Here is a 16591-nt window from a genome sequence, read left to right on the forward strand (position 1 = left end):
CGATGTCGGAGGATTTGACCCCCATCTGCCGTCAGCAAAGTGCACATACACACACACACGAGAGAAGAAGCGAATGTAACCGGAACCGGGGAACAGAAGATCGCGAAGAGGGGCAGAGACCAACAACAGATCAGCCAAGGCCAAGACAGTAGAATCTCGAGGAAGAAGGCTATTAACAAGGCACACAGGGAGGGGGAAGAAAAGCGAAAGACAATTGTTGCGAATCATGGGTGGGTCTGTGCGTGGGTGTCGAGGGCCCGACACACACACAACGAGAACCTGAAAGAGAGAGATTGCGTTGCGTTGCGTTGCGTTAGCGGCGATCCGGCCTTACAGAGTCGGTACTTCTCGAGCTCAATCTCGGGCTCATTCTTCGGGCTGGGCGTGCTACGATCTACGCCTACATTTTAGATCTCTAGTTGCGTGCTGTGCTGCACACTGCGCACCACCCCACTACTGCCCACTCTGCTTTTGTGTTTGCTATGCTTTGCTTTGCTTTGTTAGTAGGTGAATGCGGCGGGCCGCTGCGGAGCAGAGCTTTAGGTGCTGGGGTGAGATGAGGTGGTACTCCACTGGTACAGAGTTACAGTACATGGTGACTGTACTGCTTGTACACGATACACGGATACCAAATTCTGATGTCAGTCGAAGGTGAGAGTTTGCCTGTTTCTCCGACTCGGCAATTCATGGAAAACTATCGAAGGAAAATCATAGAAACCAGTACTGTATGCGAGAAACGCAGGTTTATCAACTGTTGGAATCGGATCTACCGGCCGGAAGTGAGGTCCAACTCAGATTGACGGAGAGAGAGGGGGGACAAACCAACCAATACGTAGATAATTTCGCGGAAACGGTGCTATTATTGCCCAATGTTATTAATGATCTGTGGAGATGGTTAGAGCAAGCCGGAGAAGAATGTTCCTGAATTTTATTATATTGATGTCTCTGAATGCTCTACACTCTAATATGTGATTGCAGTCATTTCATACAGTAGCTGGTGGGGTATCGTGCGAATACAAGCAAAAAAAAAAAAACAATATTCTTCAGTACAGGTCCAATCAGAGGCCATGCAGCTGTGCAAATGGCTCTCGCACATCTCGCTCATCCATCCATCTCGGACCGCGGGGCACTTAGTGCACGGACTATAGTCGTCTTTTGTCTTCGAACGCCAGTCCGTTCACCACGTGCACCATGCTATGGTTTGCAAGACATGGCAAACTGGCAAGGCAAGGAAGGAGAGTGGTTGCAAGGAGTCATACGCCTCTGCGCTCTCATTTCTCACTTGTCGGACTCGACAAGCTGCATTGTCGGGCGTGTGGCTGGAGCGTTCTTGCGGCGTGCACGCGGTCTTATTTTCCCCGCCAGGTCCGCGACTCTTTTCCGGACACTTCCCCGTACAGGGGCAGAGTCAGCTCCCCGACTGGTCTTTGCTCATTCACCCCCAACCTCGTGCATGCTAGATGGCTTGTCGATTTCCCAACTTGCTAAGGAAAGGAGCTCCACTTTGCTCAGCGAGGAAGTCCCGCAATTGTTTGTGGAAACAAGTTCGCTGTTTTCCAGCAAAACTCAAACCAAGCTGACGAGCAACGTCGAAGCCTTCGGCGAGTTCTCGGTGAATGTCAACGTCCCGTCAATACATGCTGACCCAACACGTTTGTTGGGCCTTTAGCATTGCGGTGCGACTTCGTCGTGCGGGTAGGTAAGAAGTATCATACTTCCCAGTGTGGCTAATGCTTGCCTTCACTGTGAAAAATCAAGGCCCGCCAACGTTAAAAGGTTTGTTGATGAGGTCAAGAGTTGGCAGCTCAGTCCTATTCGGGTTGAGCGACAACCAGGCACGCTCGATGATGGTCAATAGCCATGCTTCTTCTTCCTGGGCCATCTTTGCTTGCACCTTGGCGATTTTTGTTCGCTTGACCCGCATGCCTGGCTGTTCCGGAAGCTTGGGATACATGGTTTTCGATGACGTTCCAATTGTCCTTCTTCGGTTTGAAAAGTACGAAAAGGATGGGAGAGGTGTTTCCTCGGGCGTTTGAGGTGGCGTCATGACTTTCTCGAGCTTTTCACATTGCTTGATCAAGTCTTGCATGCCAAAGTTAAGATCTTGGGCTCTCGTTTCGGCGTGCTCGTAGTAATCTGGTCCCCAAAGTTCGTCCTCCGCCAAGGCTTGTCTCAACACGTTGACGAAGAAATCGAATGATGGCAACGTAGGTCCGCTCTGTGGTCCCGGTCCATGTGCATCGGAGAGCATGCATGCGGCAAGAAGAACACGGATCTGGCACTCTCCATCAATGCTGTGCTGTACGACGCATCCTGGGCAAGCTTTGCTCAAACACCAATCTTCGTCATCGGCAAGAAATGATTGTAGCCATACAAAAGCATTTCGGCCTCTGCTGCGGAAAGCAAATTCTACGTCTGACGGACGTTCGGATTTCGTCCATTTTTGTGCCGTGTGTGTTGCGTGAGATGTGAGAGCAACAATAGGCGCTAGAAGAGCATGTAGAATATCTCTCATGACAGTCCATGCTTGGAGGTCATCCTCGTCCTCTGAGTTGTGTTCTTCGCAGAAGGTGTTGCATGAGTTGTCTGCTAGATATTGGCGTAGAATAGAAAATCCCTCCGAACTGTCCAGTAAAATGGCATCCTGCACAGTAATGATGAAAGGAGTGGCATTCGGTGATGCCAGACAATGTGTGCTCATTGTGCTTTGATCCATGAGCTAAGGAGCTCTTTTTGACGTGGTATCCAGTGCGATAAAGTGAAATAACTTCCCTTGTATCATCAAAACGGGGAGAGGAAATGGGCCTCGAGCTTATATAAAGGTACCATTTGTCGAATCGCCAAGCAAATGATCTTACCCGACTACAAACAAAATCACTCACATGCACCCGGCGCTGCGCCGGTCATTGGGGCTCTTAGGGTGGAACCTTCATTGGGCGCATGTGACTGCGCTTTGGTTTGTCCAAGTTGCCGCGAAGCAAGGCCCAAAAACGAACGTGGCGCTCGTTTCGGTCCAGAGCTGAACCCTGACTCGGGATTTGGAGCGCCTGCCACGGTTGACGCTACTCGTGGCCCTGTCAGATGCACTTGCTATTGTTTTAGTATCAAGCTTCCGGGTTCTCTAGCAAATCTACCGATACTGCGAAGCAAGATGGATTGCTGGCATATGAGTGTGGAAAACATTCAGGAGTATTCGTGTAGACGTGTTGGGTTCAATGCCTTCTCCCTAGGTAACCACGTATACCCGGCGGCTATGTTGTGATGGGTGGCACAAGTAACGTGAGCGAGCAGGATGATCCTCGGAAGGGGGCTTTCATAATTGAGATTTGATTAACGTTGAACGCGTTGTCTATCGGCGAAACATGGGCCTCCAGGCGTTAGGGCTCTATTGACACCAAGATGCCCGCTGTGCCAGCTTTGCTTCCACTTGTACTTTGGGCTCCATCTTCCTGACAATTCGAGAAACTCCGATTTAATAAACTCCGCACCATTGGAACCAGATTCTCCACGATTGAATAGCGACTGGCGGTGGCAGGTATGGCTTGGTGTTAGAGATGGCGGCCTGGACCAACCTGACTGCTTAATCTTTCTATCGCTCAGAAGTCCCTGTGCCACCTGCTCAAGCTCCTGTATGGAATTACAGATCCGTCGATCCTATCCTTCTGTTACGGTGTAGGTGTGTGCTGCTGTCGTGTGTCTACAGTCAACGAATAGTCACCGTCACTATGCAACGTGCTGACCACGTCACGGCTCAGCATGTGTCGCCAGACAACCGTGCTGTAATCTGTGTGACGTTTGTCAACAGATCGTCTTCTCAGGATCACCATCCAACAACACGTGCAACCATAGGTCGCTTAAACTGCCGTACACCGTGATACTGTGGTAGACCTCAAAGTAAAATTCATCGGCTTACGCTCCTCTTGCGGACGATTTGGAAAACTTAAACCCTGTGGTACCTGAGCGCGGGGCCCCGCTTGTTCTGGATCATCCAACTGTCCGGTTATGATGATGGGCATACAATCAGCCCTGAAACACCCTCATGGAACCGCGGCATCACGAGCGTAATGGACACAGGTTCAATGTTTGGGCGTTTCACTCGCGCATGGTACGCAATCTGACTAACCGCACGGATGTCCACTCATCTCTTCTATCGATTTCACTGTCTGGGAATCGCTAAGACTGAAGTCAGAACGCACTTTTTCGGCTTTTGCGAAAATCATAGAGCCGCTGAATACGAGATCGTGTCCGTATAATTGCCTTTCGCGAGGTCTTCGTTATGTCTTCACCCCGCAGACTCCATACTTTCCCCTCACTTCCCAGATTAATCTTCTGTCACCATTGCTTAGCATCGCTCTATGAGGACGGAGGACAGTTTTGCCCAAGACTCGACTCCTCAAAGAACTTGCACTTCTTCCGTCCACACGAGGTTTGGATGTCTGTATCTATGTGACCATGCTCCATCTACACGGAGCAAGTTGCGCCGACTGCTACCATGCGTTCTATATATGAAACGCATGCGGGACTCGATGTAACAGCGGACGATGGTATTCAGATCACACATAGATGAGTATAAGAGGAAGGCATTCTCGTCGAGGTAGGTGTTGAATCGTGCTCGGTGTCCGTCCAATTCCAGCCATGAGATCCTGTGGTATTTCGCCTATTTGCAGTCTGCTGGCTGCCTCAGCCGGCCTTTCGTGGGCCGCTGATCCTTCGTATCCAATTTGTCAAAGCAAAGCAAACTTCGCTAAGACCATCGATGGTCGATACTTTGATTTCAATGGTACCGGCACGCCGAAATACTTTGCAGGGACCAACACTTGGTGGCTCTCTCAGATCATGAGTGATGCTGACGTCGACACCGTATTGAGCGAGATCAAGAAAGTGAGTTACATGTCATCTGCTGCTCCATTCAGCCGCCCGATCTGGGCGGCCTCACGAGTAGGGTACACTGACTGACGTCCAACATCAGACCCAGCTTCAGATCACCCGTGTATGGGGTTTCAGTAGTGTGAACCAGGACCCTGGTCAATACGTCGTATGGTTCCAGCTTCTCAATAGTACCGGCTCTTACATCAATTATGCCGACAATGGCATCCCTCGCCTGGACGCAGCAGTCTCCTATGCCGAGAAGCACAATGTCAAGTTGGTGGTGAACTTCGTCAACAACTGGGGCGATCTCGGAGGCATCCCATCGTACAACACCGCGTTCGGCGGCGACGGCACTACTTGGTACACGGATGCCACCAGCCAGAAAGTCTACAGAGACTACATTGAGCTGTTGGTCAATCGTTACAAGTGCAGTCCAGCCATCTTTGCCTGGGAGTTGGCTAATGAGCCTCGCTGCCATGGATGCCCAACATCGACCATCTACGACTGGGCGAAGAACACGTCGTCTTACATCAAGCATTTAGACCCTAACCACATGGTCACTCTCGGCGACGAAGGTTGGTTCGGTTCTCCTGACAATATCGGTGATGGCTCCTATGCCTACGGAGGAGGTGAGGGAGTTGACTTTGTCCTCAATCTCGGCATTGACACCCTCGACTATGGTACCTTCCATCTCTACCCCGACAGCTGGAACTACAACGAGACATGGGGATCAACATGGATCAAGGAACATGATACCGCTGGCGCAGCAGTTGGCAAACCAGTCGTGCTCGAGGAGTACGGCGGTCCTCAGACCGCTCACGATCATGCCTCTGTCGAGGGTCCGTGGCAGGATACTGTGCTCAAGGACACCAAGATTGCGGCGGACCAGTTCTGGCAGTTCGCTACGATTAATCTGACGACCGGGAACAGCCAATATGATGTCAATGCTATTTGGTACAATGACACCGAGTATACTACTCTGGCAAGGGAGCATGCGGCGGCGATGCTCGACAAGGCCATTTAGCGCTGTAGCTCGAGCTGTGCTGAAACGAGGCTGTGTCTCAAATGAAGCGAAGCACCTTTGGAGTAAATTACCCTGGGTAATAGAAGCAATGTGCACGATTTTGACGCTGGGACGTTATATCTACTATTAGATATTAGACGTCTAATCTCAGAGCTGACTTTCGCAATTGGACCAATCTCGTTGAGTCAGACAGTGCTTTTATGATTGAGGTGTGTTTGGTAAGAGGGGTGTCCAATCAATTTGCAACATTGAGCACGTGAAGCCTGATCATATTCATCAATTTGAATGTATGTAGACAGGGTCGCCCTATATTCGTAGATTGCACAAAGACGAGTGCTTCTTTTCAGACCAATGGAAATCGTACAATAATTTATACATACACTTTTGCTGTAACTTGATAGCCAAAAGTGCAAAGGACTACTTGATCTTCTTGGCCTTGAGCTTGATGGTCTCCCCGTTGACAAAGATACCCTTTCCTTTGTATGGCTCAGGTTTCCTCCACTCGCGAATCTCGGCGGCAAATTGCATGACGACTTCCTTCTCGATTCCCTCGATCAAGATACGTGTTGGCTGAGGTGTGCTGGCCTTGACGCCCTTTGGGATGGGTAGTTCGATGGGATGCGAGTAGCCAACCTTGAGAGACACGAATTGCTGACCGGGAAACTCGGGCTGTTTCGTCACTGCGGTGTTCTCAATCGTGGCACGGTAACCGACACCGACAAGCCTTAGAATAGCATTATGACCCTCGCTCACTCCGATCATGTGGTTTTGAAGATATGCGCGTACAGTCCCTTCACCTTTGTGTCAGCAATAATGTACAAGTGATTCTGATCCTCTTCGCTTTTGCTGTTCACTCACCCCACATTTCCCTCTGATGCCTCTCCTTGTCATCCAGAATGCTCAATGTATGCGAGCGCTTCGCTTCATCGGTGTGAATGGTCATGTATGCAGGAATCGGATAGCTCATTTTTCCCAGCGGTCCTTCTATGTCCACGACGGCTCCCGGTTGATCCCTGCTCACACGTGCACCTTGTCGCGGAGCAGGCGACTTGTTGATGGTGAAGGTGACCTCCGGCGGTAACGAGATGGGTGCGCTGCCAATCTTCGAACGACATGATGTGCTTGTCGAGAAAGCGAGTGATCGCTGGGTCTGGAAGGCCGGAAGAAGGAACGATGGGATGGACAGCTCGGTAGCTTGCGTACTACTGGCTGCGTTCAGACAGCGCCGTCGCGCTGAAGAGAACATGTTGGTCGTGAATGTGTGTAGATACAGTAATTACCGTCGCCTCAAGTCTGCGGAGTGAGCAAATCCCAAAGTTATCCCGAACATGTTCAGAATGAAATCCCGCCCCGCTGTCCTTGGCATCTCCGTGCACCAGACAGAAGCTCCGCCCTGACTTCAACTCCGCGCTCTCACATGCTTACATCAACTCAACTGCCTTATACGCATAGAGTGAGTGGAGTATGGCTCTACGCCGCTGACTCGAATCTGAGATACGAATAATCCTCGTAGACATACTTGTGGTGCACAGTGACTGGTCGAGTTTCTTCAGCTCTCATGGAATTTCGTTCAAACATTCGAGGTTGTAGGTTCGGCATGTAGTATGTTGTGGCTCCTTCCTTTTACAATCAGAGTTCCTTCTATATGTTCTCTCTTAGCCATCTCTACCAATCCTCCCTCCTACCTCAACTCTTGTGATCGTAATAATTGCTACTTGAGCGAAGAGGCTATTCATCGCAGACCCTGACTTGGAAGACGACGTTGCACATCTAGCTGGTGACCTTTAGCTAAAGCACTGTCCGCTCAGTATGAAGCTGAACATCAAGGATGCTTTGCTGGTGGTGCCTCTAGTATTGCACACGACCCGAGCCTCTTCGGTAGCACATGAGACATCTCAGCAGATAGGTGAGCATGGTGCTAAGCAAAGTTGTAATCTATAATCTCATGCTAACAGACTTGAGGAGACCTCGCCGCAGCGATAGACATGTCACTTACTCCTGATATTGGTCTGCCGGACTCGATCAGCACTGTTGCACGTACCATGCAGTCAGTGAACAATATGCCATCTTGTGCCAAAGTTGCCTCAGCTGCATTACTCAACTCTTGTGCTCAATTGGATTCCGATGCTGCCGCAAAGATGAATGAAGGACTCGACATCATGCTTGACAAATCAAAGTCTATCTACGCCACTAGGCTAGCAGTCTGCGAGATACTGGATGTCGGTGCCCACATCACCAGCGCCTGCTCCACCTTCAAACCAAAAACACGCAATAGTAGGACATCAGGTTTCACCGCCTATATTCGACGTCAAAAGACCAGTCCATCAATGGCTCATTATGATGTCTATGATCAAGAGACTATCAAGCAACTCGATAGCTGTAAAGCTACGCTTCACGCTACTCCTCAGTCTTGGACGTCCTTTTCTAACGCTAGGCAAAACGCTGTCGTGATGTGCAACGCCATGAGAGCAGAGGTTGAACGAGGTACGCCTGTTCGCCATCAATTCAAGAACAAGTCACTAAAGATCGCTTAGATGATGCCATTGCATTCCATAAGATTATGATGGAATACCATGAAAACGCCACCAGCAACATGGGTCAGGCAAGCGACATACTCTCCTCGGTCTTGACCAATTTCAAGTCGGTTCGACAGGGTATGGAGAGCTTCCATACCGAGCTGAGCAAAGACAACGAGGCCATGTCTGCCGCAGTTGCTGAGCAATGGTCACGGATTCGACAGGCTCTTGACAGCATCCACGACGGGATAACTACGGCTCAACAGGTATGGCTCCTCGTTTACAACTCTGTCTCATGCCACTGACCCTCGCAGGCTACACATGAACTGAACGCCGATCTTGATGGATACAAAGCTCAATCCGACCTCATTCACGAATCGTCGGTCACAGCTTTCAAGGACACGCAGCATCGACTGAAGCACGCTCAAGAGCTTGTTTCGGATCTTCAGGTTTGGAGTATGAATATATCCGACCTCGCTACTTGTAGACTAAGAAATGGTTAGGCGAGATCGCAAGCCTCACTGGCTAGCCAGATGGAAATGGACGAGACGGTCAACGTAAGGTGTGATTTATCATTGCAATCCCAGCGGCACTGACAGAAGCTAGACGCTACACATGAACACAGTCAGCGCCGCTGAAGTAGTGACCTACCTCCGAACCATCGTAGAAGATGTCCAGATGGGCCTGATGACCATCAACGTGCAGGTGAACAACACCCAATCTGCTCTCTCGTCTCTCCGAGCAGATCTTGGACCACTTCAAGAATATGCACACTTGTTCAGCAATGTATTTGGGTCGGGTCAATCGTTGAGAAACGCATTCGTGAGGATGCTGCTCTGGAGCACGATGTCTCTAATCATGTCTACATCGATCTCGATGGTGCTGTCGTGTCGAGGCTGTTTCCGCGGACAATGGCTTCGTCAATTGATACTGTCTCTCTCACTGAGCTGTGGTACGTGCTCTGCCGACCTGAATGATGGCCTCTGACTGACCGACGTATAGTATTCACATGTTATTTGAACTGGTGCATCCCCTGGACGGCTGTGTCGAAGTGGGGATACTCTTGCCGCGACTGGACCCTACTGGCCTTGCCCATATGCTTCCTCGAGATCGTTGCTCTCGCTGATGATTTGCAAAACAATCGCCTTTTCAACATGCTATACTGCTCAAAACGCAAGAAGATGGAGGAATTTGGAGTTGACGCCGATGATGCGTCGGCTGGTACGATCAGCAATTGAATTGCGATGCGAGCCTGGAAGCCTGTTGAGTCTTGACCGACTGGTTTCTACGGCACACTACGAAAAAAATAGAGGTGTTGATACCTCGAACGATTCACGAATTCAAAAACACTCATAGTATCTGTTTAGCAACAGGGCACCCTTCGTCGCTGAATGCTTATAGCCAGAGAGAAGTCTGGTGCCCTTAGACGAGTTTTTATTCATTTACAGGATACTATTAGCATCAATCTACAAATGAGCGCGAATGACTGCAAGACTGTTGTCAGCTATCGAACGTGTTCAGTGCCGTGTAAGGTACAGTAGTCTCCCAGTCGAGGACGATTAGTAGGTACTCTGTAAGGTAGGTACTCGGAGGCTCTTGCCCTCTACGGCTACAGATCCATCTCGCTTGAACTTCGGCTTATAGCGATAACTCCCAGGGCCGATACTGTGAGCATTTTGGTATTTGCGACAGACTTGACTTCTGTAGATCTACCCTAGACGTCATCTTTGTCTGCGATACCATATTGAGAGAGAGCAGGAGCCAGTAAGGTGCATTTCAAAAAGGGGGTTGGACAGGTGCGAGCTCAGAGGCCAGGAAAAGATGGCGGTGCCGGAGGACGACAGCAAGACTGGCAAGGCCTACAATGTCCTTGTACGACTTGCATTACCGCCGTATACGATCCATTTCAAATCCTCGACCTACATGAAAGATGCGACAATGGAAATGCTGGACAGAAAAGTGTGCAAGGAGTGTCTACGGGCGACGGCGCAAAAAGCAGAAGTCAGGTCAGCATCAGCAACAGCATCGGCAACAGCCACCACACTGGCAAGGCCAGGCCTCGCGCGAAGCACGGCAGGTGCTAACTGCCAGCAGAGACGCTCTCGGTGCCGATCCTTCTTTCTGGAATGAAATGGTTATTCTGTTTCGCGCCGCTATACCCTCGCTGGAACGCCGGTCTTTCGCCGTCTGGGATCCATCAGCCGTCGACTACGAGTCCACATCTGGCAATCTGATCGCAGCACACTACCCCGGCCTATGGAAGGACCTTGAGAGACTGAATGACTTGGTTTCGATATCCAGGAACATTTTGACGATAGGCGAAAGAGCGCAAGATCTGGCTGCAGAGTGTGCATTTGACCAGGAAGTCTTCAGGCTGGTGAATTGCTGCGTCAGAGTCACGGCCAGAGGCTTCGATGGCGACGCCGGGACTGGCGATGAGGAGAAATGGCAGTGGATCGTGAATGCTTGTGTGTCTATCGAGGAAATATCATCTATCTCAAGGCCGGACGCTAACATCAGGAACAGATAAGAAACTGCTGATCACATCACTGCAATTCCTGAACAATCTTGTCGCGCAGAATGAGCGACGCAAACTCATGCTTTGGGTCGCTCTGTTTGACAACTCTACAGAGAGCATATTGTCAGACGATCCGGACGACTCAGCGAGCCCCAGTTACGCCGGGAAGATGCCCGAGCCACCTGTCTCGACAAGTGATATCTTGGTCGCCTTGGGAGAGTCAGACCAGGCAAAGGTTGATGCTGCCGCAGATGCGCTAAGAGCGAAGCGACTACTCGCGGGTAAGGACCAGCTGAAGCCACCTTCGAGACCTGTTTCAGGCTATGTCCTGTTCGTCAAGAACTTCCAGGCAGAGGCCAGAGATGAACTTGGTCCCTCTGCCACACCTGATCTGGTTGCAAAATCGCTTGCGACTCGGTGGGCCAACATCTCGGACGCCGACCGATCGTCGTGGAACCGTCTCTACGACACTCTGATGCAGGAATACGAATCGGATCTGGCAGCTTACAACGAAGCCAAGCGCGTCGCACAAGAAGAGAAGGCGCAGTTGGACAGGGCACACACAAGCCAAGTTGCAGCTCGTCTTGCGCATCTCGAGGAACAATTGAGTGATAAGTTCCGGATTGATGGTGCACGAGTGGCGCCGCTTGAGATTCCTGTGTATGCCGAGGATGGAACCGTGTCCTTCCCTGAAGAGCGACATGACACAGGACCAAGGCCTCTTGAGGAGGAGGACTACAAAATGACCTTTTCTGCAGAGGCAGGCACTAAGATCCTCGAAAGTGGCAAGTCTGAGCTGATGAAGAGACTGGAAAACTACCCGGTTCCACCTCAGCAATTACAAATTGCAAGCCCTGCATCCCCGATTGTCTCTCCTGCATCACCAGTGTACGACAACCATACAGACGAAGGCGACGAGGGTCTGAAAGAGGAGAGCGAAGAGGAGGAAGAAGAAGAAGAAGAAGAAGAAGAAGAAGAGGAAGAGAGCGAAGAAGAGGAAGACGACTATCCTGGTTCTACCGAGGATGGACGCGGTCTTCTCACTGACGTTCCTCTTATTCTTGGTCCATCAGAGATCGAAGTGCTCCCGATGATAGTAATGTCGGGCATTGTCCCTCCGGCCAATTCGCCTCACATAGCGTCTACGACAGAAGAGACAAATGCGATTGTCAACATGCACACAGTGAGATGTCACCTTCTGCTGGCTCAGGACAACGGCAAGAACCTCCTGAGGGAGCTGCTTATATTTGTAGCAGCGTGGGACTTGCGAGAAGAAGAGCTTTATTTCAAGTTCATGGTCAAGATCATGGAAGCGATCCTCATCAATGGTTTGATGCCCTATGCTTACCACGCTTTCCGAGACAAGTCGAGATCGAAAGATATCATCTCTCCGGCTCAGGCGGTCATCATGAAGCTGTTGACCAATATCTTCCGCTCTCGTGCCGAAGCTGCGAAAGCGAAGCCTTCACCATCTGTTGACCTTCCATCCTACCCATTGAAGGTGGATGTTCACATTGTCAACTTCATCTTCACCGAGTTCAGACAGCACATCATCCCGCAAACTTGCGCCTTAATATTCCTTCAAGGCAAGATACACCAGAATCTAGCATCACCAGAAGATTTCCCGCTTAATCTGTGGGACATGGAGAGGATGTACGAAGGCGTGTATCAATACTTGGAGTTCTTCGCCGTGCTCACCGAAGAGAGCATCTGGAAGGACGTCATGGCGGAGTGGGAGGTTGCGAGCGAACTAGTCACTTTACTAAAAGAATTAGAAGCAGCCATTCCCAAACTTGGACCTGGCGGCGTGACCCATTCGCCAAGTCCAAGGAGAGCCGTTCAAGCCTCACAAGGCAGCGCCTCGCCGCATCCACCGCCTCCTGTTCCCACCAATCCTAAGACTCCGCCCGTCAGTGTGGAAAGACCCTTTGATCTTTCTCCTGAGGTGGTGCCTACTCTCCCGCCTCTGCCGATACCGCCAGCTGAGTCTGCGCCTCCGAACACTACCATCTTCGAGGCAGAGACCCCGCTGGCCTATCCCGAAGACCCGCAGGATGAGCCGTCCGACTTTGAGTGGAGGAACCTTAAGAAGTTGACTGTACTTGTCTTGTCATCGCTGATCTGGAAGAACAAGAAAGTCCAAGACCAGGTACGAGAGTACGGCGGTCTCGAGGCTTTGGTTGGATGCTGCCGACATGACGAACACAACCCCTACATCCGCGAACATGCCATCATGTGTCTCCGTTTTGCGGTGGAAGGCAATGAGGAGAATGCCAAGGTCATCAAGAAGATGGCAGGTCTGCACATCGAGGGTGGAAGCATGACGTTGAACCCGTCATCTGCACTCGCGGGGTATCACATCGAAGGATCAGTGCCTCAGGAAGTGCTCGACACTAACGGCTACGAGACTTTCATGGACGGCAAAGGCCAGGTGGGACTCCGGAGAAAAGACAATCCCGCCATGGCTGGCGCGAGCAACTACAGCATTCAGCAAGGACCAGCCAAGCCCAAGACGCAGACCAAAATGACCGCGGAGAAGGCGGCTGAACTGATGCAGACTGCGCTGAGGGACTTGCCTCTGGGCGATAAGATCCTTGGTGACAAGGACAAGAAGGAGGCGCTCGCCAAACTGGATAGGGCCTTTGAGCAGCAAGACAAGGGAAAAGGCAGGAGATAGAATCTTCCACGAGAGAGGTTTGCAGAAGATGGCAGACCTCGACTACCGAATAACTTGACCGGAAGACAAGCAGCTGAGCGCCTGCAAACGTCGCTGCAAGAGCCGCCGACGCAAGATGGGGCGCCACGCCAACGGATGGAGACTGTATCATACATGAATGCGCCGCAAGGAGATGGCCATCACAACAGCAAGTCAGGAAGAGGACCAATTTCCGAAGCGCCCGTGCACGCAACAGGTGCCCTTCATGCAGCTACAGATACAGCTGTTGGCTTGACAGGGAAACACGCGGCGCAGCTCATCGGCGCAGCGCTAGGAAACCCCAGCCTCGAAGCACCTACCATGATGGTGAACCGCAGTAAGAGCGTCAGTGGTGACTCGACTTCTGGTGTGACAGCGCAATACGCCTCGCAACGCATCAAGACCGCTTTACGTATGTCGCGTGAAGGATTGCATCCCTCGAAGCCGTCAAATGATGACTACGATCGAACAGCTCAGCTCTTGACTCTAGCACTGAACAAGTCGCCGGGCGGCAGGGCGTTGTTGAAAAGCAAGCCAATGAGTTGGATCATCGCCGCAATGATCCAAATCATGGAATGGAGCGACAACGCCAAGAAAGTCAAAGATGTGACTGCCGCCGCCGCCGCCGCCGCCGTTGCCAGCAAGGGAGTAGAGGCGGATACGACGAGCATCGATGTAAACCCTACTGGAGACAGCGCTCCTACAGGGCGCTCAAAAGGAGGCACCGAGACTAGATTCAGAAAGCCGGAGCATCAGTCCAACGAAAACAAAAACAAAAGTACGAAATCACGAGACACGAAGACGACTGCATGGGAAGAGGAGTACAGAGGGGCGATCAGACAGAACGAACACACCATTCTTTCGCAGCAGCAGACAAATGCCATACCCAGATCTTCTTCATCTTCTTTTTCAGCTCTATCTTCCTCGGTCGCTTTCATGCCATCGACACCTCCATCAACCATTGACCGACAAGAAAAAGCTCGACGGTACTACTCTCGGAGAGCGACGAAATGTAATCAAAAGTCGTAAGATGGGTAGTAAGCGACCTATAGTCTGCCCCTGCATGTTTTATCCTGCATCACCGCTCCTGGACGTGATGCGCCAAGTACACCAGGGAGATAGGAGAAAGGGAATCACGGACTTGGTTATCCTTTTCTTTGGATAGTGTTTCATTGCTTGTATATACACCAGGGAGTTGTCATTTCCAAGACGAAAGCACCATTATGGGGTTGGGGAGGAAGGAAAAGGGAGGGATGTGAGTGTTTTGACTAGCGATGCCTTTGGGTACAGAAGTCTCTGAAGAGGAAAAAGGGGCGGAGTATTGTTGTGCTTGTCTATACCTTGTTCGGCTCGCAAGCAGGCTGTAGAGTAAGAGGAGGGGCGGCTTTGGAGTAGCATTACTCTCTGCGGTTGGCGGTAGTGTATAAGATAGGATTGATAGCATCGTCAATATCAATATCGAGTGTCTCGTCGTGTTGGTATGTCACTGCTTTGTTCTCCTTTGTGTTTGCACTGCGCACGTAGATCATGTATAGCACATGAGTGAGGGAAATAATATATCTCGTAACAGGTGGCTTTTTATTTTGTCGTTACTATCTCTGTATTTTCATCATCAATTGACAGACTTTATCTAGCCATCGAGATCGAGTGAAAGAAGAAGAAGAAGAAGAAGAAGAAGAAGAAGAAATCTACTCCTTCTTCGCGCCAAGCACACTCTTAACAGCATCGAGAACCTCCCCATGCAGACCCTTAGGAGCAGCGACAACGCCCTTGTTCTTCGCCAGCGTCCTGCCCTGTCCAAAGTCCAGTCTCGCACCACTGACGTCCGTGACCTCACCGCCAGCCTCTCTGACAATCAAGTCTCCAGCAGCGTGATCCCAGATTTTCTCCTGGTAGTCCTTTCGGACGGGCAGACGCAGATAGACCTCGCCCGCGCCGCGCGCGATACTGCCGTATTTGGCCTGCGAGTCCATGCGCACGCTGGGCTTGGTGATGCCGAGTTTGGCGGCGATGTCGGCCTGGTCGCCGTGCGACGAGTGGCCGGCTTCGACAGACTCGCAGAAGGTGGCGTCTTTGAGCGAGGAGATTTCGCTCATGTGGATGGGCTGCGAGGGGAGGAGGGCGGCGCGGCCGAGGGGCCGCGAGGTGGCGCCTTGGGATTGTACGGCGGAGAACAGGACGCCTTTGCCCTCGGAGTCGGTGGCGTTGGCGCCTAGGTCTTCGGTCAGAGGCACCGAGTCGTCGACGGGGAGGTTGGGGCAGCCCAGCACGCCGACTTTGACGTCGCCGTCGACCATGAGCGCGAGGCACACTGCGTATTGTCCTCCACGGAGGAAGCCCTTGGTGCCGTCGATGGGGTCGAGAGCCCAGATGCGGCCCGTGTTGCCGCCCTTGGAGGCGCCCTTGTCGAGGACGTCGAGCATTTCGCCGTCGGACTTGATGGCGCCTCCGAGCTCTTTCTCGCTGGCTTCGTCGTCGAGTTTGGCGGCTTGCACGAGGTCCCACACGGTTGCTTTGAGTGAGGCCGACTCGCGGAGGTCCTTGGCTTCCTCTTCCCCGACGATCTCGTCGTCGGGGAAGTTGTGCGCGATGGCGGCGATTATGAGGGCTTGGGCGCCGAAGTCGCCAATCGTCACCGGTGAGGCATCGGACTTATTCAGCGTGCCCTTTGCGTGGCTGTGGAAGACGGTCTTGGTCAGGAGAGTGGCACGTTGCACGGCCAGTTCGGCCATGTGCAGCTCCTTTGCGTATGATGATGAAGAGGCCATGATGTTGTTGGTGGTGGTCGAGGAAGAAAAGGTAGCGGTCTGAGGTGTGAAGTGGCGGGCGAGGAGGCGTAGACGGGGAACCACTGTTGGGAAAAGCGAAAAGGCCAGAATGACGATTGACACGAGGACAATTGATCGAATAGAGGTGAATCCGAAAGAAGAAGACGACGACGGTGACATTTGTTTCGTCTAAAAGCGCCG

At 51.6% G+C, this 16591-nt stretch overlaps 6 protein-coding genes across 7 annotated transcripts; 3 read left to right on the top strand and 3 right to left on the bottom strand.

Moving 5' to 3' along the window:
- Positions 1–1753: 1753 nt before the first annotated feature.
- Positions 1754–2701, bottom strand: AAFC00_004168 (uncharacterized protein; the record flags this gene model as incomplete). The annotated part of the gene is made up of 1 exon (XM_069343763.1): positions 1754–2701. The coding sequence occupies one exon, from the start codon at positions 2699–2701 to the stop codon at positions 1754–1756; it is 948 nt and encodes a 315-aa protein (XP_069202314.1).
- Positions 2702–4635: 1934 nt separating this feature from the next.
- On the top strand, positions 4636–5893 carry AAFC00_004169 (uncharacterized protein; the record flags this gene model as incomplete). Its single annotated transcript, XM_069343764.1, has 2 exons — positions 4636–4881; positions 4970–5893. The coding sequence occupies 2 exons, from the start codon at positions 4636–4638 to the stop codon at positions 5891–5893; spliced, it is 1170 nt and encodes a 389-aa protein (XP_069202315.1).
- Positions 5894–6310: 417 nt separating this feature from the next.
- Positions 6311–7139, bottom strand: AAFC00_004170 (mitochondrial 54S ribosomal protein uL6m; the record flags this gene model as incomplete). The annotated part of the gene is made up of 2 exons (XM_069343765.1): positions 6311–6684; positions 6752–7139. The coding sequence occupies 2 exons, from the start codon at positions 7137–7139 to the stop codon at positions 6311–6313; spliced, it is 762 nt and encodes a 253-aa protein (XP_069202316.1).
- Positions 7140–7702: 563 nt separating this feature from the next.
- AAFC00_004171 (uncharacterized protein) lies at positions 7703–9647 on the top strand (the record flags this gene model as incomplete). Its single annotated transcript, XM_069343766.1, has 7 exons — positions 7703–7799; positions 7859–8377; positions 8428–8675; positions 8724–8858; positions 8913–8966; positions 9016–9361; positions 9412–9647. The coding sequence occupies 7 exons, from the start codon at positions 7703–7705 to the stop codon at positions 9645–9647; spliced, it is 1635 nt and encodes a 544-aa protein (XP_069202317.1).
- A 583-nt stretch (positions 9648–10230) lies between these two features.
- On the top strand, positions 10231–13604 carry AAFC00_004172 (uncharacterized protein; the record flags this gene model as incomplete). The annotated part of the gene is made up of 3 exons (XM_069343767.1): positions 10231–10415; positions 10504–10877; positions 10936–13604. The coding sequence occupies 3 exons, from the start codon at positions 10231–10233 to the stop codon at positions 13602–13604; spliced, it is 3228 nt and encodes a 1075-aa protein (XP_069202318.1).
- A 1706-nt stretch (positions 13605–15310) lies between these two features.
- Positions 15311–16570, bottom strand: AAFC00_004173 (uncharacterized protein; the record flags this gene model as incomplete). 2 transcript variants are annotated; one of them, XM_069343769.1, is made up of 1 exon in its annotated part: positions 15311–16570. In XM_069343769.1, one exon carries the CDS (start codon positions 16568–16570, stop codon positions 15311–15313), a length of 1260 nt encoding a protein of 419 aa, XP_069202320.1. The 2 variants fall into 2 exon arrangements, with proteins under 2 accessions (XP_069202320.1, XP_069202319.1); XM_069343768.1 differs by having other exon boundaries at positions 15311–16390.
- Between the last annotated feature and the right edge of the window lie 21 nt (positions 16571–16591).

This window comes from Neodothiora populina, assembly GCF_041146345.1.
Source record: "Neodothiora populina strain CPC 39397 chromosome Unknown canker_contig_17, whole genome shotgun sequence".
NCBI lineage: Eukaryota > Fungi > Ascomycota > Dothideomycetes > Dothideales > Dothioraceae > Neodothiora > Neodothiora populina.